Source organism: Pongo pygmaeus, chromosome 23 (assembly GCF_028885625.2).
Source record: "Pongo pygmaeus isolate AG05252 chromosome 23, NHGRI_mPonPyg2-v2.0_pri, whole genome shotgun sequence".
NCBI lineage: Eukaryota > Metazoa > Chordata > Mammalia > Primates > Hominidae > Pongo > Pongo pygmaeus.
Genome location: NC_085931.1, coordinates 57,867,334 through 57,892,125, shown reverse-complemented (window position 1 = coordinate 57,892,125; position 24,792 = coordinate 57,867,334). Strand labels below are relative to the sequence as shown.

The following is a 24,792-nucleotide window of genomic DNA, read 5'->3' as shown; positions in this document are numbered from 1 at the left end:
AAAATGCATTAAAAAACGGGTTGAAAACAATGCCAAATTTATCAATTCCCTAAAACCAGTGGAGTGGTAAAAGAGGCCAGGTAAGCTAAGATTTCCTCAAGCAAATCCAAAGCAATCTGTGTATCAAATCAGTTTCCCAGAGCAACTGGGTGGCAGTCCAGTGCAGTCCAGGGGCCCTGGTGCGAGACAGAAGGCAACACGGGCCAGGGGCAGCTCCGGCCTGGAAGGAAATGGAGATGGCTGCTTTGCCCCAGCCTCACTCCTAAGCAAGTCACCTTTCCTCCTGCAGCCCTGCGTCCCATCCGTCTTGGAAGCTGCTGTCCAGGAAGGCATTTAACTTAAAGAATCTTTGTTATGTAACAGAGGTAAGGCGTATATTTGGACTTTTTTTTTTTTTTTTTTTTACAGATAAAACCAACTAACAGAGATGTGGCTAACCCACGTCTACGAGAGAAAATGTGGCAAAGTTCCGTCACCTAGAAGCAGGGTTTGCAGAGGGAAACATTCCTGTCGTGCCTCAGGAAACCCAGAAGCTGGTTTCAGATAGCTAAGACAATAATACCAAATAAGAACTACCATTCTGACCTTTCACATATTACAAAGAGAGTGAGAATTATAAAGTCCTCGAAGAGCTATTCTAACAGCAAATTCTGGATGTACTGTGAATCATAAATCAATTTTAAGTATTTTCCCATTATGTACATCATCTGTCAACTGACTATTTAAGAAACCATAATTAGACACACTTTATATTAAACTAAATCACAAAATGGTAACTTGGCTACACCTTCTGCTATATCTGAAGTGTGTCCCCTACAAAACCAAACTGATGAACACACCTTTCCTGGGTGGGTATCACATCCCTACCTGGACCGAAGAGCCCAGCGCCAGTGAGCCCCAGGCAACCTCTCTGTCCTGATGCCATCAGCTAAGTGCTTGGGCCTGGGCCTTTAGGAATGGCCTTTTATTACCAGACAGCAGCTCACTGTGATACAAACTCCCACCATCACCCCAAAGTCGGTCTCAGGAATCCAATGCATTTATTTTGTAACCTCAATTTAAAATACTCTTTTTACTTTTGTAGAGGGAACTGAAGACAAGCAAGATAGTACTAGCAGAGGAAATTTGCCATTATTTGTTTTAAAATTTATTTATTAGAAAATAAAAATCTGTGAGCTAATCAGGGACCTGCATCTTTAACTCTGACCAACTCCACATGGTTTTGATAAAACATTTCCTCCTATACATCACACCAAAGCAAAGTACATCAGGCAACATACGAAAAAGAGAAAGGATTCCCACCTGCCTGTATGTGTCCTGGTGAACTTCGTCGTTCCTAGAATCGTAATAGTGCTCAATAAATGCAAAATATTCTTTTTGTTTTCTCTGGAGAGTGGCTGGTCTCCGGTCTACATTGGCAGGAAGGTAACCCTGGGTAAGAAATAAACAAAACACATACATGGTTATAGCTAATTCATGGAGTCCCTATTATTAAGTGTGAAATAAAAAGACTTGCATCCTACCTAAGCTTGGCATTCTGAAATCTGACACAGAGAGGAGCACAAAGTGTGGGAAAAAAGAAACACACACAGAGGAGGTCAGCCAGCTGAACACAATGCAAGCAACACTCCCGACAGCACTCAGGAAGGGGCCCAGGCTTACGTCTGCAGCCTCCTGGTGCAGGCCCTCCCCACTCACCTGGACAAGACTCCCACAGGCCCTGCAGCAGGTGGGCCCGAGGCTCTTCTACAGCAGGGCTGCGAGATGAAACAAGCGCCTCTCTAGAGGCCTCATACACCAGAAAGGATTCCAAAGTCTGAACTGTCTTCTAACAGCAACCACGCACACACACACCACACACGCACACACACACGCATACATGCACGCATATACACACATACATGTGTACGTACTCTCACTTATGCAAATGTGCTATTTTCAAAGACTCATGGGCCTGTGGCAGCTGCAGGCTCAGTACCTAAAGGGGACTTGAAGTCAGAAAGGGCCAGGAAGCACAAGGAGGTCACGAAGAGCCTGATTCCTAGGCCAGACTGCCTGGGATTTCATGGTTTCTGTTGCCTTGTTTCTACTTTTTCACTTGACATTGTTGACAGTATGTAGTTGTCCCTAAGTATCTATGGGGGATACCAAAATTCTTAGCTACTCAAGACCCTTATATAAAATGCCATAGTATTTGCATGTAACTTATGCACATCTGCTTGAATACTTTAATCTCTAGATGACTTATGACACCTGACACAAGGTAAATGCTATGTAAGTAATTGTTATACTGTGTTGTTTTTATTTATATTATCTTTTGTTGCATTGTTACTATTTTTATTTTTATTTATTTTTTTTTTTTGAGATGGAGTCTCACTCTGTCATCCAGGCTGGAGTGCAGTGGCATGATCTCGGCTCGCTGCAAACTCCGCCTCCCAGGTTCAAGTGATTCTCCTGCCTCAGCCTCCCGAGTAGCTGGGATTACAGGCACCCGCCACCACGCCCAGCTAAATTTTGTATTTTTAGTAGGGGTTTCACCATGTTGGCCAGGATGGTCTCGATCTCTTGACCTCGTGATCCACCCACCTCAGCCTCCCAAAGTGCTGGGATTACAAGCGTGAGCCACCGCGCCGGCCTTTTTTTCCCAAATATTTTCGATGCACAGTTGGTTGAATCTGCAGATGCAAAACTCCCAGATATAAATGGCCAATTCTAATTTATAAAATAAGATGCACCCATTTTAAGCAATCAGTTTGGTGGCTTTTGACAAAGGCATCCAGCTATGTAACTCCTGCTCCAAGGAAGATATAGACACACTTCCATCCTCCTGCCCCCATATACTTCCCAGTACCCTCTGCAGTCCACCCCAGCCCTGGCCGGGTAGGTGCTCACCTCCTCACTGTGCATGGCTGAGGCTGCCCTAGGACTCCCCAGAAACGGAGTCACTCAGGACCTACACTTTGTGCGAGCTTTTCCTTCACTCCGCAGCACAGCGCCTTCTGAGATGGATCCAAGTTACGTGAATCAGCTGTGATTTCCTTTTTCTAGCTGCGTCCGTTGAATGGATCCACCAGTTTGTTAAAGATTCGCCTGTCAATGAGCATTTCGGTTGTTTCCGGTTTGGGGTTTGTTGCATTCCTGCACAGGATTTTCGTGGGCATACGCTTTGGGTTTTCACGGTTAAATACCTAGGAGTCGAGTTACTGGGCCATAACATTGGGATATGTTTAGTTTTCTAAGAAACTGTCAGCTCTTTTTCCAAAGAAATTACTCCACTTTACATTCCAACAAGCAACGTATGAGAATTCCAGATGCTACATAGCCTTTCCAACACTTAGTACTGTGAATCTATCAGCCATGCTGTTGGGTGTGGTTTTAATTTCGTTTCCATAATGATTAATGATACCGAACATCTCTTCATGGAGCCATCGCATCTCTTCTTTGATGAAGTATCTGTTCAAATCTTTGGCCCGGCTTTTACTCAGGTTGTGTGTCATCTTATTACTGAGTTTGATGAGCTCTGTACACACTCTAGATACAAATCTCTTTTTCCTTTGTACTTACTGTCATTCCTCTCCCCAGTCTATGGCTTGCTTTTCTGTCTCAAACAGATAAGGTCTTAAAGTTTCATGAAGTCCAGTTGATAGTTTTTCTAATTAGTGTTCCTGTATCTTATATAAAAAAGATTTTCAGACAGACGCGGTGGCTCACACCTGTAATCCCAGCACTTTGGGAGGCCGAGGCAGGCGGATCACGAGGTCAGGAGTTCGAGACCAGCCTGGCCAACATGGTGAAACCCCATCTCTACTAAAAATACAAAAATTAGCCAGACGTGGTGGCATATGCCTGTAATCCCAAATACTCAGGAGGCTGAGGCAGGAGAGTCACTTGAACCCGGTAAGAGGAGGTTGCAGTGAGCCTAGATCATGCCACTGCACTCCAGCCTGGGCAACGGAGCAAGACTCTGTCTCAAAAAAAAAAAGAAAAGGCTTTTCTCCTTGTTTTTTTCCTAGCAGTCTTACTGCTGTGCCTGGCCATGTCTTTCTCATCCCTCAAGTGTCTCCAGTGGTCACTTCTCCCATGAGGTCTGACCGGGCTCCTGGTCAGTAGTCACGTCTCCCACGAGGTGGGGCTGGTCACCTGGCACTCCAGCAGCATCTAACAGGAAGTTCACTCAGGACCAGGCCCTCATGGTACCAACCAGATGGCGGGCACATAAGCTTTCACTGGGTCAATCACATATGAACGAGTGACTGAATGAACAAATACATCCCTGATGGCACTTTTAGCCTTTGAACGTGTTTCCACATCTATAGTAGACATCACCGTGTTAGTCACCAAACATCTACTCATCCTGGCTGGAACAGAGCCCTGAAGCTGCTCTGGGAGCCACGTCACCCTCTACCCAACCCTTGTGGTCCGGATGGGAAGCCTCTTCCTTCAGGATAGGTCTTGACGGGGCTAAGCTACACGGCTAAGCCATCTTCCAACCACTATGACTGACAGTTTGGGGGTGGAGAGGTGGCCCAATGCAGGAATAGGAGCCAAGCCAGGGCTTTTCTTGGCTGCTGCTGTGAATGAAAGTGAACGTGCACAGTGTGGAGTTGTGGCGGCCACCCTCTGATGGGAGGGGAGAATCACAAGCTGCAGGTCCACCGAGAAAAGCTGACCTGAAAGAGAGCAGGACTCAGAGAGCCGCCAGGCCTCGAGCATGAAGCCAGACTCCAGCCCCATCTTTTCAGCTGTGTGGGCACTGGCATTCCTTCCATCCTCCTTAAGCTTCCACTGGCATCTATTCGATATTATAAATTACACTCAGGCACACTCATGTTAACACATTAGGATCACACCACTGAAATTTCTTTTTAATAAACGCTTATTGAAGTATAGCATATTTATATAAAGGTGTACCCCAAAATCGTGTGAATAATCACAAACTGAACACATCCATCAATACCACCCAGGTAAAAGCCAGACCATCACCGCCTTAGCAGGCCTCTCGGTCGCCGCCCCTTACCTCCTCCCCTCCTAAGTGGCATTTTTTCTGTCTGGCTGCTTTCATTCAGTGTTACACTTGAAAATTAATTCATGTTATAACGCGTAACAGTAGTTCCTTCCTCCACTGTCGCATAACACTGCCGTGTATGAAATCCATTCTGTTAACAAACATTTGTGCTGTTTCCAGTTTTTGCTTTAAAGATTCTTGAAGCTCCCTTTTACAGTACATGAGATGCATTTCTGTTAAGTGTATACCTGGGAGTGGGCCTGCTAGGTTTGCATACCTCTGAAAGACTTTGCTAAAGAATTTTCAAAGTGACTCTACTCCTATCAGAAGTGTACGCAAATTCCCAATGTCCTACATCCTTGCCAACACTTGATACTGTGGAACGTTTTCACATTAGCCATTCTGATGGCTTTGCAGTGGTATCTATTAAGCTACATTTCGTTTTCATCTGAATCTCCCAGGAGACAAAGCGATGCCGTTGCGTGTCTGCATCTGTGAAGTGTGAGTACAGATGTTTGAGTCCCTTCCCATAACGCCATCTCCCTCCTCCTTTCTGATTCACAGGCGTTCATATCCAGATAGTCCACACGTGAGCCCTGCTGTAAACAGCCTCCTTCTGTGACTTGCCTTTTCACCCTATTAATGATGTCTTTGATGAAGAGAAGTTCCTAACTTTAATGTAGCCCAGTTTATGATTGGTCCTTTCCCTTTAAAATCATGGCCATATTCCCACTGTCGTTAAGTCCTGTTCTACAACAGGAATCAGCAAACTACGGCCCACCACCTATTTGTGTAAATAGAATTTTGCTGCACAGGGCACAGCCCATCTGTTTATGTACTGTGTGTGGCTGCTTTTGCCCTATCGCAGCACAGTGGAGAGGTTACAAGAGACCACACGCCCCACAGGCTCAAATATTTACTATCTAGGCCTTTACAGAAAACATTTGCCAACCGTGCTCTAAAACATCCATTTTGAAGGCGACACTGGCTTCCATCATACGCATTTCTATGTCACCTTTCCCCAATTTGTATTTTGATTATTTCTAATTGTCCAGTATTCTCAAACACACATCAGCTAACAATGTCAATTACTTCCTGAAGTAAACTTCCTACAGTGAACTTTTAGCTCAAAGGAATACCTTGAAGGTATCTTCAAGGTTCATGATGCGTGATTTCCAAGTAGCCCTGGCAGAAAGGGCATCGGGTCACAACGGCCTGGTTACACGCGTGTCAAACGCATCCCCAATCCAATGGGAGGAGGTGCCCCAGGGGAGAACACTCTCTCCAGAAAACAATCGCTTCGTGAATTACGGTATTCTGGAGGGGGGCACAGAACAGTCTAGCTGCCAAGATGCACTCAAGAGGGACACTCAGAGCCCTCGTGATGGAGGAAAGGTGTGGCCATTATTCCCGCCTGCCTCTATTTTCCCATAAAATGAGGAAATAATAGTATTCCAAAGAGCGTACTGATTCGCATAATTCTAACAGTCACTGGCCGGGCGCAGTGGCTCACACCTGTAATCCCAGCATTTTGAGAGGCAGAGGCGGGCAGATCACGAGGTCAGGAGATCGAGACCATCCCGGCTAACACAGTGAAAATACTAAAAATACAAAAAATTAGCCGGGCATGGTGGCGGGCACCTGTAGTCCCAGCTACTCGGGAAGCTGAGGCAGGAGAATGGCGTAAACCCAGGAGGCGGAGTGTGCAGTGAGCCAAGATCGCGCCACTGCACTCCAGCCTGGGCAACAGAGTGAGACTCCGCCTCAAAAAAAAAAAAAAAAAAAATTCTAACAGTGACAAAAAGAATAACCAGCCCCAAGTGTGCATAGAAGTGCCAGGTGTGGTTCTGCAGTGCCTTCCGGGTGGTTATTTAATGACCCACCCACCTGAGCATCTCCAGAATCAGGCCTCTTTCACTGGGATGTGCTGGTGGATTGCCAGATGCAGAGCTCCTTCTGTTGGGTACCCAGCCCTGCCCCCAGTGATGGGAAGGCATAAGATTACAAGTGGGGGTGGTGACGGCCAGACCTGAGTGAAACAAGCTTCTACTTCAAGTTAAAGCCAGCTTCACAGATAACCCTCTCAGAGCCACAGGCTTCATCCAGACCCGTCTGCACCTTATTGTTATTTCAAGCCTGTCCGTCTCTTGACAATAACAATTACATAAGATTACTTCTTTGTCTTTGCCCCAAAATTGCCATACCCGTAGGTGAACTAAGGAAGGGCTGGGTCCTCACCAGGCTTCGTGCTTCACACAGTGCTGCTTTAATCCCACTAATCACAGAAGGCCATCACTGTCCCTATCTGCAGACAAGGAGACAGGCTCAGGAAACATGGTTAACATGCCCAGAGTCGCACGGACACGAAGGCAAACTCAAGCCAAGCCCCAGCTCCTGACCTGAGGTCCCACACTGCTCAGGAGAGCCATGTGATCCCAAGTCACTGAAGACCTGGGGACAAATCCGCACGCTGAGAGCCACCCACAGATACACACAACAACAACATTCATTCACCCAGCCCCAGCTACTCTCCCACCCGCTGCTCAGCCCTGGATACAGAGACGCTGAAGACTGGCCGGGCTCACAGGGGACTGTCCATCAGTGGGTGGACACAGACCCCACGGTCCTTTCTCCACACTCTGCCACAGAGACCCTGTGAAAATCACATCATTTTAACACCACCACCCCGAAAAAACTTCCAACTGCTTCTAATCACGCCCAGCATAAAAGCCCAGGCCCCGCCTAGGCTGACGGCTCCTGTGAGCCTGGCGCTTCCTGCCTCTGACCAAGAGGCTGACACTCGTCACTCACCATGGCCCCTCCCACTTTTACTTCGCTGCTTAAATGTTCCTTAAATGCCACACCTCTCCTGCCTCAGTGCCTCTCTCTGAACTTACTGTTCCTCTGCTAGGACCCATTTCATCTAGATCAGGGGTCAGCAAACTGACCATCAGCCAATCCTGCCCACCCATTTTTGTAAATAAAGTGTTATGGGAACACAACTATATGCTTTCCTTTATACAGATTCCCTGTGGCTGCTCTGGGCCACAATGGCAGAGATGAGCTGCAACAGACCACAGGGGCCACCAAGCCCAGGGTGTTGACTGGCTGCCCTTTCGAGGACAGCCGCTGTCCGCTGCTCTCAGTCTGTGCAGGGCCAGCAGCCGCCTTTCCACGAGAGCACCCTCTCTCGGTCTCCACCTCCCTGGTTGTTGGAGGAGCCCACGGCACTGCTTCCTGTTACCTACTGTTCTTCATCACCTGTGTCTGGTGGGCACTACTCCCCGATGGGAAACACAGTGAGGGAATGGGTAAGCCCTCTCCACAGAATGAACCAGACAGGAATGCACCCCCAGGTGCCTGCACAGCTGCCTCCCTCGCTCCTCTATGTCCTCACTCAAAGTCACCTCCTCAGTGCGGCCCACCCTGACCACTACCCACCTACTTCAACAGATCCTTTCCCTCCTCGGCCCTCACCATCCCACCAAGCTGATCCCAGGCCTTTTCCTACAGCACTCCTCACCTTCCATAGCACATCAAATCTACCTCTCGGTGTATTGTTTGTCTTCTCCCACCAAAATGTGAGGTCCACGAGGGTGGAATGTTTGTCCAAGGGCTTGGAACGCTGTTTGCCCCACAACAGACCCTCAGTCCTTCCTCGCTGAGTGCAAGAGTGATCGCGACGTGCAGCGATCCTGTCAGACCCAAAAGTGGCCACAGCCCTGAGACTCAGGGAGAAAGATGCGTGCGCTCACTTGGGACAAGTAAGAACAGGCATACAGTTCTGGGTTTGGTTTTGATAGTGGAGAAGACAGAGGTGGAGAGAAAGAGACAGAGCACGGAGGACACAGGGAAACGTGTCCAGCTTGGCCCGGGGCAAGGTCGGAAACAGAGCCTGGCCAATGATGGGTGTGAAGCTGCGTGCAGCAGCCAGGAGAGAAGGCCTGTGTGCCAGTGAAGGGGCCCGGCCTTCAACACAGGGCAGCGTGGGCCACCAGGAGCGATCAGCTAGGCCGTGGTGTAGGCAGCCTGACATCAGCTGCATTCAGTGGCAACAAAAAATCCATAGTGAACTTGCAAGAGGGCTCTCAGAAATACTTCCCATTCCCCAAAATGTAAACTTCACTTGAAACACAAATTCTAAAAGGCAAGTACATCATCATCGGAACGCAGGCAATAAAAACCCTACACGTGCTCCTGACACTCCCATCCCTAAAGGAAAACACACATATGCAAGTTGAGGCCTTTCAATAATTAAGCAAGACTAGAAATTATGCAAATGAAATACATTCAAGTATGCAATGAATTTTAAATGACAGAACTACAGAAAACTTAATTGCTGTATTAGCACGCTATGAAAACACTAATCATAAATGTACAACAATGCATGCATATACTTATATCTAAATTGTCCCGGTGACACAAAAATCAAACTGTTCCCTCCCACTGTGTTCATATGCAAACCTACCTCAATATACTGCAAAAAGAAAGATAATACTGGAGTTTCACTCATCATTTTTAACCATTAGACTCACTAATGCAAATGTTCAATGTTTAATTCGTTTTTGTGCCATGTTTCTGAAATACTTATTTTAAAAAGAGCCAGAAATATGACTCTGTTTAGCAGTAATTTTAAAAAAGTTACTACCTTGCTTGCATAAAATGTAAACATTAAGTAGTATTACTTGTGGCTTAATGGTATGTTCTAGATTAGATATTAGTTTTTCACAAATGACAAGTCATGTTTCTCGTCCTTCTTCACTGAAGTGGAACTGCCCACTCGTCAATTAAAAATAAGGCTACTAGAATCATGTTAATGACAAATCATAAACACAATGAAAAAGAGTCATCAGTTTGCCAGACCCTGAAATAGGTTCCCACTCAAGCACAGCTTTGGTTATCTGCCTTTTTAAGCTGAACAAATGATAAATTCTCAATTCTGGGCGTAACTGTTAACCTCTGGATCCTGGAAGGACTCATGGACTGGAATAAATCCCTCCTATCGTACCTACTCACCCGAGCCCTCCCAGACGACAAGCTCATGGCTCTCAGCGAGTCTCACTCAGCCTCTCTCCTCCAACGCGAGCCCTCCAATGCCCCAGGCCAGCTCTCCTGCCCAGGTACCTCAGCCCAGGTGTGTGCTGCCTGCAGCGGCGGGCATAGCGCATGACTTTCAACGACCTGCTTCCCAGGTGGCTCATGTATGCCCCACCCTGCCCCACTGGAGCCTGAGTGTCCTAGAGCCGCCGTCTCCAGCCCTGGGCACATGTGAGAACCCCCAAGAACCGAGGTAACAGTATTTCCTGAGCTCCCCAGGTGATACTAACATGCGACCAGAATGGAAACCCACATGTGAAGAGGGCAGGCCTGAACCTCCCACACCCTGGCCTCCCATCCCCCGCCTAGCCACAGGGTAGGCACTCTGTGGACTGCCTGGTTCACAGCAATGCTGGAGTCAGTCAACACCCTGATGCCTGAGTCCACCCTAGAGATTCCAATTTGCTTCATGGGCCCGGACACAAGGACCGGGAAAAGCTCCCAGAAGAGTTGAATGGGAAGCCAGGTTTAAACCTTGGGACTCAGGGAATGATAAAGAGGCATCCTTGATTGGGGAGACCCCTTCCCTGCTGAGTTCCCAGTCCCCACCATTGTCCCAGAGGTTCTTGTAACCCCAGCACCTGCAGAGGGCCTGGCTGAGGGCAGATGTGTGAGCAGCACATGCTGACTCAGGGATGGGTGACTGGCATCGTGCACTGTGCTCCCCAGATCTGTCCTCTTACAGAAGGCCCAGAGCCATGGTGCAGCATGACTGCCTGGGGAGCTGGATGGCATCAGTGCTCGCCAACACAGGGCATGGAGCGTGGCAAATGCACAGTGAGCACTTGTTCCCAGAAAAAGAACCAACGCTTGCTCCCTACTCTAGCTGCCAGAGTCCTCTTACCCCACCCCTGTAGTCTTTGGCCCCTCAACTCCCTTATCTGTCCCTTCCCAGTTCTTCCTGTCCCAGCTCTAGCCCCTCCCAAGAGCCTGCCAGAAGCAGCCTCCCCTTACAACCAGCACTGCTCCTACGAGCCAGACACTGGGCGAGAACAGCCTGGTCCCTGAGTTGCCTGCCCACACGCCTGTCCACAAGAATCTCTGAATGCATGGTCCGACACAGGGCAAGCACTCAGTAAGGGACAGACACAGGGCAGCAGCGCACTGGACAGACACAGGGCAGCAGCGCACTGGGAGCACAGGAATAAGATCCTGAGAGAATGGGCTATGTCTCCACGTAGCCTAGGTCTGTCGGGGTTGGAGGGGGCAAGAGAAAAAGGCAGGCCTTCTACTAGCTGTTCTGCAGGCCCCAGGGGGACGACTTGGTCTTCTTCCCTGCCTGCTATTTCCCAGCACCTGACACAGTGCCTAAAACACAAAGTGCTCAATAAATGCCAATGGATGAATGAATGGATGAATGAATGAATGAACCAACCAACGACTCTTTCAAGGCTTTACTCTTCCAGAAACACAGGCTCACCGCTCCCAGTTTCATCCTTCAGAATAAAACCCAAGCAATGGGGTGGTAGGGAGGGCAGTAGGGCGGCTGTCACCTGGCCTCCTCTTGGGCCCCTCTACCCCAGCCTGTGTTCCTGCTTGTCCCACCCCTACTGCATACCCCAGCTCTCATGGCCTCCCCACTTCCCACTAGCAGAGAGAACACTAACAACACTTTTGAGATGCCACGTAAGATGCCACCTTCCCCAAGAAGCCTTACTTGGCATCCTCATGAACCCTTTCTTAGCACCCCACATTTGCAATGACAAGCTTTGCTCCCTGACCTAACATTTATTTTCTACTCATCATCAATCCAAGCCCTGAGAGGGCCAAGAACCACCACGTTCATCCCTATCCCTTGTGACTGCAAGTCTCCACACCCTCCCCTCCGTCCCTGCCTGCCATGGCCTTGCGCATCCCAGGTGTGAAGTCCCCTCTTAGCAGAAGCTGACCCTCAGCACTAAACTGCCTCCACGCTGTGCTACTCCTCCACCCCGATTCATACTTGTGTCCTGTCCATCCTACAGTATGCAGTCCAGCCTCCACCACCACTGTCCCACCACAAGTCTGCAGCACCCGACCTCCTCCTAATGGCAGGCTAGTGTCTAATTCATCTCCGTCTCCCAAGCAAAGGCCCCTGCAAGCAATGATGGTTAAAGGATGACACGTGCCTGTCCTTTCATAGGTCACTGCTCTGAGAATGCTCAGGCTTTCTCCTGTGAAAAGAAAATACTTGGGCCCCCAAGATCACTATAAGAAACTCAAGCTAGAAACTGCTTAGGGCAAACCTGCCTCCCATTCTATTCAAAGTCACTCCTCTGCTCACTGAGACAGATGCACATCGGATTTGCCTCCTTTGGAAAGGTCACATCGGATTTGCCTCCTTTGGAAAAGCTAATCAGAAACTCAAAAGAATGTAACCATTCGTGTATCACCTATCTGTGACCTGGAAGCTCCCTCGCAGCTTCTTACATGTACTGATGGATGTCTCATGTCTCCCTAAGTGTATAAAACCAAGATGTGCCCTGACCACCTTGGGCACGTGTCGTCAGGATCTCCTAAGGCTGCATCGCTAGGACGCCCTCAACCTTGGCAAAATAAACTTTCTAAATCAACTGAGACCATCTCAGATCTCCCGGGTTCACATTCTCACTCGCCTCGCCAGGATTCCTGGCTCAGACTCCACCTACACCCACCCTACCCTCCTGTCCACAACCAGCAGATTGGGGCTGTCTGTCACCTCCCCTTCTGCTCCTCTGTCCACTGAAACCAGAGTGTCCATTTCCACATCAACCCCTGTGCTACACACATTAGGGAAGCAGAACCACAACCCGCAGAGGCTGAGAATTAGAGGAGAAAGAACAGTATAAAATAACTCACGTGAGACTTTCCCCCTGGACACAGCACATCCTTAATAAATAGAAAACTGCAATTCAGTGTTTTCATCAAAACTTCCTACAAACCAACCTGAGAAGTCTGTAACCTATCTTAGAGGACATTTAGAAAACTGGACATAAACTAGAAAACTAGGTTAAAATTAAAAAGCACAAAACAAAAACATAAGCAATGGCAGCAAGTCTAATTTTAATTGCAAGAAAATATTTAATCAAAAAATATTCGCTGTTCAGAGCTGCATCTGCATTTAGGATTACTAAGGTACTAAGCTGCAATTTTATTAAGGTACTAAGGTATTAAGGTACAAGGTATTAAGGTACTAAGGTATTAAGGTACAAGAGGTACTAAGTTGCAAATTTATTAAGACTCATTAGCCAGAAAGAGCCTTTTAAATACGAAAAGTCAGATCCAATTTAGAGTAAACACTTAGAGCTCCCTATTGACTTATCTCCAAAAATAATGAAAAAGGAAAAGAGACGAAAACTGTCTATAAACAATTCTGAAATGGTGGGCAGGGCCAAACTCACTTCCAATGGTAAGCCTGAGCTAAGTGTACGACAGCATGCTGACGGTCACCACCGCCTACCCCAACCTTTCCCCAAGGACTTCCAGACCGGCAGCTCAGCGCCAGAGCTGAGGCAGCCAGAACTCCACACTCCACCACAGAAACACAAACCACTTCTCTCATCCATGTTTTTTCTTTTCCTAACAACACTACTAATACTTACAAAAAAAAAAAAAACTTGGTCAAATATATGTCCTTGTTTTCAGCATATCTGAAACAAATTTAAAACATATTTCCCTGTTTCAACTCCTCGGAGTTGAAACAACCATCTATGCTGAAACCTTTCTATATCACAGGCTGGAACATAGAAAGATTTTCTAATAAAATCTGAGGAAAAAATACAGTTGTCATAATTACCTATCCTTGTTTTCTGCCAGCCCTGTCAAACCAAGCTTAAAATTAAGCAAAGAATAGAAAATGTCAGCTTAGCCACAGCAAAGGCCTTTATCACTGCAACAAAGCCAGAGCAAACCCATGGACTGTGGCTGTCAGGCCCTACTCAGGCCAGACACCCGCAGTCCCTGTGCACACAAAGGAGGTGCTGATGGGCGGTGCGGTGGGACTTACTGAGAGGAGCTTCCACGTCATTGGACGCACTGGCTTAGGGATTCCGGACCAGCTCAACTTCCGTAATTCCTCTGTTGAAAAAAGAGACAAGGAAAAAGGTTAGCAAACCTCCCCAGTGCTTTAACACATTCCACCTGTTTTATTAGGAGGCAAGGAGCCCCATAAACAAATTAAACTAAATGATCAACATTTCAGATACGATTGATTTCAATATCTGAGAGAAGGTAAGTGACCATTCTATTCAAACCAAGCTACAGGTTACCTGTTTACAACAGAATCCGAGAGTACATGTTTGCAAAAGGCATCCCCGGTGTCCCTGAAGCTACCCTGGAACACGCGAGGCCCCATGACCCCTTCCTCCTTCAACCAGAGAAGTCCAGAGTACACTGGCCTCCTTCCCTCCCACCTCCTTCTCTCCTCCCATCCCACCTCCTTCTCTCCCCCCTCCCACCTCCTTCTCTCCCTCCCTCCCACCTCCTTCTCTCCCCCACTCCCACCTCCTTTTCTCCCTCCCTCCCACCTCCTTCTCTCCCCCCTCCCACCTCCTTCTCTCCCCCCATCTCCTTCTCTCTCTCCCTCCCACCTCCTCCTCTCCCCCTGCACCTCCTCCTCTCCCCCTCCCACCTCCTTCTCTCCCCCCAACCTCCTTCTCTCCCCCCCACCTCCTTCTCTCCCCACTCCCACCTCCTTCTCTCCCCCATCCCACCTCCTTCTCTCTCCCCCCCACCTCCTTCTCTCTCCCCCCCTACCTCCTTCTCTCTCCCCCCCCACCTCCTTCTCTCTCCCCCTCCCACCTCCTTCTCTCCCCCTCCCACCTCCTTCTCTCTCCCCCTCCCACCACCTTCTCTCTCCCCCTCCCACCTCCTTCTCTCCCTCCCTCCCACCTCCTTCTCTCCCTCCCTCCCACCACCTTCTCTCCCTCCCTCCCACCTCCTTCTCTCCCTCCCTCCCACCTCCTTCTCTCCCTCCCTCCCACCTCCTTCTCTCCCTCCCTCCCACCTCCTTCTCTCCCCCCTCCCACCTCCTTCTCTCCCCCCTCCCACTTCCTTCTCTCCCCGCTCCCACCTCCTTCTCTCCCCCCTCCCACCTCCTTTTCTCTCCCTCCTTCCCACCTCCTTCTCTGCCTCCCTCCCACCTCCTTCTCTCTCTTCCTCCCACCTCCTTTTCTCTCCCTCCCTCCCATCTCCTCCTCTCCCTCCCTCCCACCTCCTCCTCTCCCTCCCTCCCACCTCCTTCTCTCCCTCCCTCCCACCTCCTTCTCTCTCCCCTTCCCACCTCCTTCCTTCTCCCCCTCCTACCTCCTTTCTCCCCCTCCCACCTCCTTCTTTCCCTCCCTCCCACCTCTTTCTCTCCCTCCCTCCCACCTCCTTCTCTCCCTCCCTCCCACCTCCTTCTCTCCCTCCCTCCCACCTCCTTCTTTCTCTCCCTCCCACCTCCTTCTCTCTTCCTTCCCCCTACTCTCTCCGGAAGGCTCTTTCCCCAACCTGATCATGTTAATTGGTTTTCCTTTCTTTCATCCATCTCAACTTTCCATATGCTATTTAAGCATACATATATGATGTGGTTTTTCTCGATACCAGTTTTGAAAGAAATTGTTTCATAGAGATAAGCTTGTCTTTATACACCATTAATTAAGGATGTAGCCATATTCTACACAGACAACAAAGTCTTCAAGGTAGTCTAATACAAGTCAATGAGGCTTTATAAATACCTACAAGTAGAAAAAAATCACGAGCGGGGAGGGGCTGGCCAGAGGCAGAGGGGTCCTGGAGCAAGCTCCAGCACCTCCAAGGGCAGGGAAGGACAAGCATCGGGGCAGAGGGGTAAGGATGTGGGCCCTGCATTCCATCGACCTTCCGAGTCTCCTTGAGTGTCTCATTTCCACGCCCCAAATGGCAAGAGAATCCATTTCAATGTCTAGGTATAGCAACACTTGTCCAATCCCACAGAAACTCAAGTAATTATTTCTTTCCTTTAAGTTAGGAATCTACCATTAGGTTGTTTTCCTAACAGCTTGGAGCTAATGATTAATAACAGGAATAAAAGAAATGATTAAAGAGAAGACTTTACTAATATAATCAACAAAATACAAAGTCCTGACACCTAATCTTTTTCCAATTACTAAAGTCTAAGTAAAATAAGTACAGAATAATTGGGCAATAGTCGCGGCAATAACTTGCATTTTACAGCAATCTCAGAAAATATCAAATCTTCCCCAGTACCCTAAGGATATTATGAAAAGCAGGAACCTCATATCTGAACACCAATAATGTAATGTTTACCAACCATGTTCCCAGTGTCTCTCCCTCGGCATAACTCTGATTTTCTGATTATGGTTTATGAGAAAAAGCTGAGAGGAAACTCATTTGTTAATGTTCTCTGAACCTCTCTCCTCACTGGAAGAAATTCACAAAAATTCAAAAATCCTGAATATACATAATGAGACAAGGCTCAAACTCTGCTCAAGCTTTGGTGTTAAAAGAGAGCTTTCATACATATTATCTTATTTGATCCTCAAAACAAGCTTGTGTTACTTAGGGCTGGGGGATCACTATTGTATATGAAAGAAATAGCCTCAGAGAGGTTAAGTGACTTGACCAAGGTCACATAGGAACTAAGCAACCTTCAATACCAGGGTCTTTCCACTACATCCCTTCCATTCTTAAAAAGACTTTTGTAGCACAGACAAATCTCTCTTCTGAATACAGATAAAAAGATCCAAAATAAAATCTTAGTAGATCAAAGCACAGCAGCAGGATATTCAAAGAATAATACAGGTAAAGAATGAAGGAGAGACGGTTCAACGTCAGGAAATCTTGTAGCTTTACCGACATGCTGAATGGGGTCAACAGGGAAGCCACATGACCATCCTCATAGGTGTTTGGTACATCTTTCTAGCAGAATCCCAGATGTGCAAAGTAACCACACTTCCCTGCAGCAGCCCTGGGGGTGGGGAGTCAGGCCAGAGGTAGCTGAACCCACAGGTGGGCCTAGTTGGAGCCCCGCAGAACTAGGCCACACCTCACCAATGGCTGAGTCAGCAATGGGCCTAGGCGCCTATTTAAGCCACTGAGCACAGACAGCTGAGGACTTCGGGGAACACTCCACCTGGCTCTTGGGAAGTTCCTGGAGGCAACCCACTCCTCCTTCCCTGAAAGCTACCAGGGTCAGATGTGGGGGTCAGTACTGCTGCAACCATCTGCACCCAACCAGCCTGAGGAATGACGCCAACAGAGACAGAGGCAGAACCGAGAGAATGGCAGGAAACAGAGTTCTGAGATAAGCAAGATGGCCAAATACAGGAACATTCAAAAATGTTCTCTGTAATAGAACGATTTATATTATTTTGGGTATATACCCAGTAATGAGATTGCTAGGTCTTTGTATGCGCATGTGTCTTTGTAATAGAATACACTGTTGCCATAGAAAAGAATGTCTGTCTTTTTGTGCAGATATAAAGTAAGTTTATCTAAATTATGAAGTGAAAAGGGAACAATACAAAACAATCTGTAGATACAATGATTATTTCTGTAGGCACATACGAGAATCTGAAAGCACGGGCAGAATCTGGGAAGGGGTTCCCAGAATGGAGTCAAGGATGGTAGAAGACTTACTTTCCACTGTACGCCCTACGGTGTTTCCACAAAACTACAAAGTTTCTGTGACATCGACACTTTAATCTCTGATTTGTCAAATTCCATGCAGCTCTCACGGCCCATCGCAAGATCTGCCACATCTAAAATGCCTTCCTGACAACTACAGTCCTCACTCATCTCTTCTGTGAGCGCCAACGAAAGGGGGTGTCATGAGCACCAGCCTTGTCTCTAGAAGTAATGTATGTGCTCCTGAAGTCGGACTCCACCACTTGGCTTTTTGTCTCCAGTTAAGTGCTGGACAGAATGCTCCATCCTTTCCTCCTCCCTTTTAGAGATTTGTTTGTTTGTTGGAGGGGTGTGATATTTTGAAATCAAAGTATAATTTACATATAATAAGCATATTGCTAGGCCAGGCCCAGTGGCTCACACCTGTAATCCCAGCACTTTCGGAGGCCAAGGCGGGTAGATCACTGAGGTCAGAAGCTCAAGACTAGCCTGGCCAACATGGTGAAACCCCATCTCTACTAAAAATACAAAAATTAGCCAAGCATCATGGCTGGCGCCTGTAGTCCCAGCTACTGGGGAGGCTAAGACAGGAGAATCACTTGAACCTGGGAGGCCGAGGTTGCAGTGAGCCGAGATCACGCCACTGCACTGCAGTCTGGGTGACAGACTCTGTCTCAAAAAAAACGAAAAAAAAAAAAGGATTGCTGCCCTCAGACAAGACACGGAACATGTCTATTGCCCTTTTCTAGTCGTTCTTGGCCCCCACTCCAAGTTAACTGCCTTCTGGTATCTATCACCATAGACGGGACTTGCCTGTTCTTGCAATTCATATAAACAGTACAGACAGTATATATCCTTTGTGTCCTATTTCTTTTGCTCAGAATGTGTTTGTAAAAGTCACACATGTTGCCAGTACCAGTAGTTCATTCTTTACAAGCAGTAAAAGTATTCTAAGAATATACCACAACTTGTTTACACATTCACCCATTCTTAGACTTCTGTGTTTGTTACTGATTTTTACCATAAATAGGCTGCGATGAACACTCTTGTGGATGTACATTTTGTGGGTGTATGTCTCCATTTCTCCTAGGCAGGTATGAAGGAGTGGAACTGCTGGGTCATAGGGCAGATGTACATCTCCCTTTATTTAAAAACTGCCTTTTTGCAATCTATGCACCTGACAAAGATCTGACATCCAGCATCTATAAGCAACTTAAATTTACAAGAAAAAAACAACCCCATTAAAAAGGGGGCAAAGGACATCAACAGACACTTTTCAAAAGGCCAGGCACAGTGGCTCACGCCTGTAATCCCAGCACTTTGGGAGGCCAAGGCGGGCAGATCATTTGAGGTGAGGAATTCGAGACCAGCCTAGGCAACATGGTGAAATCTCGTCTCTACGAAAAATAGAAAAATTAGCCAGGCGTGGTGGCGTGCACCTGTAATCCCAGCTACTTGGGAGGCTAAGGCAGGAGAATCACTTGAACCCAAGAGGTGGAGGTCACAGTGAGCCAAGACTGCACCACTGCACTCCAGCCTGGGTGCAGAGTAAGACTCTGTCTCAAAAAAAAAAAGACATACCTGTAGCCAAACAAACATGAAAAAAAGCTCAACATCACTGATGTTAGAGAAATGCAAATCAAAACCACAATGAGATACCATCTCATATTAGTCAGAATCATGATTATTAATGGTGGTGAGGTTATGGAGAAAAAGGAACACCTTTACACTGTTGGTGGGAGTGTAAATTATATCAAACATCATGGAAGACAGTGTAGCAATTCCTCAAAGACCTAGAGACAGAAATACCATTTGACCCAGCAATCTCATTACTGGGTATATACCCAAAATAATATAAATCGTCCTATTACAAAGACACATGTGCACCTATATTCATTGCAGCACTATTCACTATAGCAAAGACATGGAATCAACCTAAATGCCCATCAATGAGAGACTCCATAAAGAAAATGTGATACATATACACCATGGAATACTATGCAGCCATAAAAAGAAACAAGATTGGCCAGGCACGGTGGCTCACGCCTGTAATCCCAGCACTTTGGGAGGCCGAGGCAGGCTGATCACGAGGTCAGGAGATTGAGACCAACCTGGCTAACATGGTGAAACCCCATCTCTACTAAAAATACAAAAAAAAAAAACAAAATTAGCTGCGCATGGTGGTGGGCACCTGTAATCCCAGCTACTCAGGAGGCTGAGGCAGGAGAATGGTGTGAACCCGGGAGGTGGAGCTTGTAGTGAGCTGAGATCATGCCACTGCACCACTGCACCACTGCAGCCTGGGTGACAGAGCGAGACTCTGTCTCAAAAAAAAAAAAAAAAAAGAACAAGATTATGTCCTTTGCAGGGACATGGATGGAGCTGGAGGTCATTATCCTTACCAAACTAACGCAGGAACAGAAAACCAAATACCACACGTTGTGAGGCCTACTGGAGGGCGGAGGATGGGAGGAGGGAGAGGATCAGGAAAAGCAACTAATGGATCCTGGGCTTAATACCTGGATGATGAAAGAATCTGTACAACAAACCCCCATGACACATTTTACCTATGTAACAAACCTGCACATCCTGCACATGTATCCCTGAACTTAAAAATAAATAAGTAAATTAATTAATTAAAATAAATCTGCCATAACGTTCTTTAAAGTGATTGCACCATTTTACACTTCCCACCAGCAATGTATAAACATTTGAATTGTTCCACATCTTGGCCAAAATTTAGCGTTGTCAGTCTTTTTATTTTAGCCATTCTAGTAAGTGTTAAATGGTATCTGATTGTGATTTTACATAGCAATTTTATGATGATTCATGATGTTGAGCACTGAAGAGATTTTCAGTGTTTACTGGCCATCCCTATACTTTTTGTGAGGTGTATGTTGAAATCCTTTACCCATATTTTATTGAGTTGTTCAGAATTTTATTATTGATCCATGAGTCTGTTTCTAATTACTAATTTTTCTTCTGATTATGGGTCATATTTTTCTGTTCCATTGCATACCAGTTACTTTTTTATTGAATGCCAGATATCTCAAGTATCAATTTATTGCCACTGTGATACTGGAACTGGATCTTGTAAAAACTTCTCCTTTGTCAGCTGGCGTGATCTCATCCTATTCAATAGAGAGGGCTGGTGGGACACGAATGGTGTCTTCCAGGTTCATATGGCTCATTCACCAGGTTCCTGCAGGTGCCGTCTCTCCAACACTCGATTCCCACCGCTCTTAGGATTATTCAACTCACTGCCTTCTGGTGACTTTCCCCAGCTCATAGAATCCCACCCTACTCCTGAGCAGATCAATACTCAGCCAAGGACTTGATGGGACTTTGCAGACATCTGGGGTTCTCTCCCTATACAATTCCCTCCTCTCCAACACTCTGCTCCATATATGATTCTGTTTTGGCCTCCTGAAAACTCTTTCCTAATTCCTACACTCAGCAAAGCTGCCTGTTTCATTAGGGTTCCCCCACTTATGCTGCTGCTTGGCAACTGCATTCAATTGCAAATTGAGTCCTTATAAAGTTCACCTTACTTACCCCCTATCTCACAGGGTCACAGCCCTGCACTGCCTGTTGTCCAATATCTGAAAACACTTGTTTCACTTATCTGGTCCAGTTTTCTAGCTGTTGATAACAGGAGAGCAATTCTTTTGGCAGTTACTCCTTCATGGGTGCATAGGTTAAGGCAAAAGTCAATTTGCTAATATATTTTTAAAGAATTTTTTATCTATATGCATCATAAATATTGGTCTCAGGTTCCCTTTTCTTATTATGTCTTTGTAAGATTTTGGTATCAGGATTATGTTACCTTAAAAAAATGAGAAGTGTTTACTCCTCCTCTCTTTTCTGAAAGCGTTCCTGGAAGATTGCTATTATTTCTTCTTTAAATGTTTGATAGACTTTAAATGTTTGATACAGTTCACCAGCAAAGCCATCTGGTACTGATGTTTTCCTTCCGTGAAGGCTCTTGTATAAAAATTTAATTTTTTTAATCAATATAAGGATATTAAAGGTCTCCGTTTCTTCTTGCATTAGTTTAAGTTGTGTCTTTCTAGAAATATCTCCATTTCATGAATTTATTGGCATAAAATTGTGAATAACATTCCCTTATTATCTGTTTAATGTCTGTAGTATCTGTAGTGATGTCCCCTCTTTCATTTCTGATATTGGTAACTTGTTTTTTCTCTTTTTTTCTGTTCATTAGTCTAACTAGAGGTTTTTCAAGGGTCGCTTCAAAAAAACTTTATATTTTAGTGATTCTTTTCTTGTTTATCCATTTTTCAGTTTATTGATTTTTCACCTTTAAATTTTTTCTCTTCTTTTACTCGGTTTTTGTTCTTCTTCTAGTTTCTTAAAATGAGAGCTTTGAATATTGATTCAAAACCTTTATTCTTTTCTAATATAGGCATTTAAAAGTATAAATTTTCCTCCAGGCACTGTTTTAGCTGCATCACACAAATTTTGACACATGTTGTCATTATCATTCAGTTCAAAATTTCCTTGTGATTTATTTGATCCATAGGTTGTTCAGAAGTATGCAGGTAAATTTCCAAATATCTGAGGATTTTCTGTGTATCTTGTTGTTATGGATTTTTAATTTAAAGCATTTGGTCAGATGAATTTGGTGGTATTTCAACCCTTTGATATTTACTATAACTTTCTGGGGACAGCATACAGTCTACTTGGTGAATGTGCCATATGTCCTTGAAAAGGATGTGCATTATCAGTTAGTAGATGCGGTATTTCATAAATCAATTAGATCCCACTGGTTGATAATGTTATTCTAATCTTCTATACTTTTACTAACATTTTAATTTACCTGTTGTATTAATGACTCACGGAGGGCTGTTAAATTTTCTGCCTAGGATTGTAAACTTGTTTATTTCTCTCTTTATTGCTGTCAATGTTTGCTTCATGCATTGTAAAGCTGGTACATACACATTTAGGACTCATCTCTCTACTTAATGAATTGATCCTTTCATCATCATGAAACATCCCTCTTTGTCTCTAATACAACTCTTTGTCTTGAGGTCTACTTTTCCCGATGTAATTATAAGCAAATTCGTTTTCTTGTGATTAGAGCTTGCATGACATATCTTTTTCTACCCTTTTATTTCAACTGCCCGTCTTTATGTTTAAAACGTGTGTGTCTGGCTTTTGTTACGATTTGAATGTTTTTGTCCCCTCCAAAAATTCATGTGTTGGAAAGTTAATCCCCGGTGCAACAGTGTTGGGAGGTGGCCTTGTGCGAAGGTGTTTAGGTCATGAGTAATCCACCCTCATGACTGGATTAAGGTCATTATAAAAGGGCTCCCAAAAGTAGATTTGCCCTCTTCTGCTCTTCTGTCATATGAGCACACAGATTTTGTCCCGTTTTGCCCTTTGCCTTCGACCATGTGACGACACAGCAAGCAAGCCTTCACCAGATGCCGGCGCCTTGATGCGAGACCTCCCAGCCTCCAAAACTGGGAGAGATGGAATTTCTGTTGTTTACAGATTATCCACTCTGTGGTATTCTGTTAGAGCAACATGAAACAGACTAAGACAGCTTTCCTTTCGGCTTTCTGTGTCTATATTTTCACAGTCAGGCAGTAAAATCCTAAGTGCTCTGAGAGAGAAAACTAAAATGTAAGAAAAACTTATATAAGTAGAAAATGAATGAGATTAAGTGAATGAGAAATAAATAACATTTCTTCTACAACAGTGGATTTCCTTTCTGAAAACTGAAACTTTGGAATATTTTCAGGAAAACACCACCAAAATCACAATTTCATGCTCATCTGCACTGTGAAAGCTTTACTTCTCAATAGGAAATTACCAAGCGCTAACTCTAAAGAGAGCAGAGAGAGAGGAGAGGGTACAGGAACAAACACTGGTTGTGGGTTCAGTGCACCTGGGTTCAAGGACCAGCTTGGCCAATGACTATCTGGAGGCTCTCCCTCTTCAGTTTCTTCCCCTGAAACACAGGACAAATAAAAATACCTGCCTTGCTTAAGCCACATAATTTTTACAAGGAACAAAGAGACAATACATGGGGAAACATTTATGAACTGTGACATAATATACAAATGCAGGAGCACGCTTCTGTTATGCTGACAGACGCAGTTATTCAGCACACTCTGTGAACCCAAACCATAAAGCAATTGGGACTCATTCATTCTAATTGGATGTAAAATATCACATTTGAGACTGAACCAGAAATCTGTCACAAAATGGTGTATGCAAAGAACTCCTAATTATAAGAATCTTTTTTCTGAAAAGCCAAGAATAACAGAAAAATCAACCCATCATTTAAGCGTCTTTTTTTCTTAAGATTCATTTCTTATTAACTGCCTTTAATTATGATTTTTAAAACCTTTTGTAATAATAAAATCTGGAAGAAACACTGAACAATAGTAAGAAATGCATGTGCACTGCAATCACTTAGGCTTACATATGGTTCTAGGCTAAACGCTGAGTGTCACCAGCACAAAGAGGTTCTACAAAAATACACATATGTCCTGTTCCTAAAGCCACACACAGGGGAGCCTCACAGATCAACTCCATGTGGCCGGCACTTGCTGAGCATGCCTCCTGTGTAAGCTGCCTCTGGGCAAAGCCACTGAGACGCTCCCCAGGCCGAGTCCACCCACACATTAATCCATCCCATTGGCGGGTGCCAATCAACACTCACCACGGACCAGGCCCAGAACTAGCCTCCAAGGGAGTGATTAAACCCAGTTCCTTCCCTCAAGGGGCTCACTGTCAAATAGCAAGAAGAAACCTATCCAGTGAAATTACTGTTCACCAGGACTATGCGAGAAAGGAATGCAAGGTACAGTGAGTCACCAGAGGAGGGGTGGTCTCTTCTCTGAAGAAGGGGACATCAGGAAAGATTCTCCGTGAGCTGCTGCTGGAGAGCCATCTTGAAGCTAAGCAAAGCACAGATTTATCTCTACTCCCCCCTAACTCTCAGCAACAGGGCAGTAAAGGAATAATGTCATAAACAAGGACAAGGGTGTAAAGGAGGCAGACAAGAAATGTCAGCAGAAATCTGAAAGATGGACAGCAGACACGGGAGTGGGAGGCAGCGCAGCAGCACGGATAACAGCCTGACAAGGGGACGC

The 24,792-nt window shown here is 45.8% G+C and overlaps 1 protein-coding gene across 3 annotated transcripts in view; it reads right to left on the bottom strand.

Moving 5' to 3' along the window:
- TBC1D22A (TBC1 domain family member 22A) overlaps positions 1–24,792 on the bottom strand; it is a 421,784-nt gene that overhangs the window by 292,530 nt on the left and 104,462 nt on the right. For all 3 annotated transcript variants that reach the window (XM_054469452.2, XM_054469457.2, XM_054469458.2), the window contains exons 5-6: positions 14,067–14,137; positions 1,303–1,431 (exon numbers count right to left, since the gene is read on the bottom strand). In XM_054469452.2, coding sequence (XP_054325427.1) covers positions 1,303–1,431; positions 14,067–14,137 — 200 coding nt within the window. The remainder of the gene's footprint in view (positions 1–1,302; positions 1,432–14,066; positions 14,138–24,792) is intronic.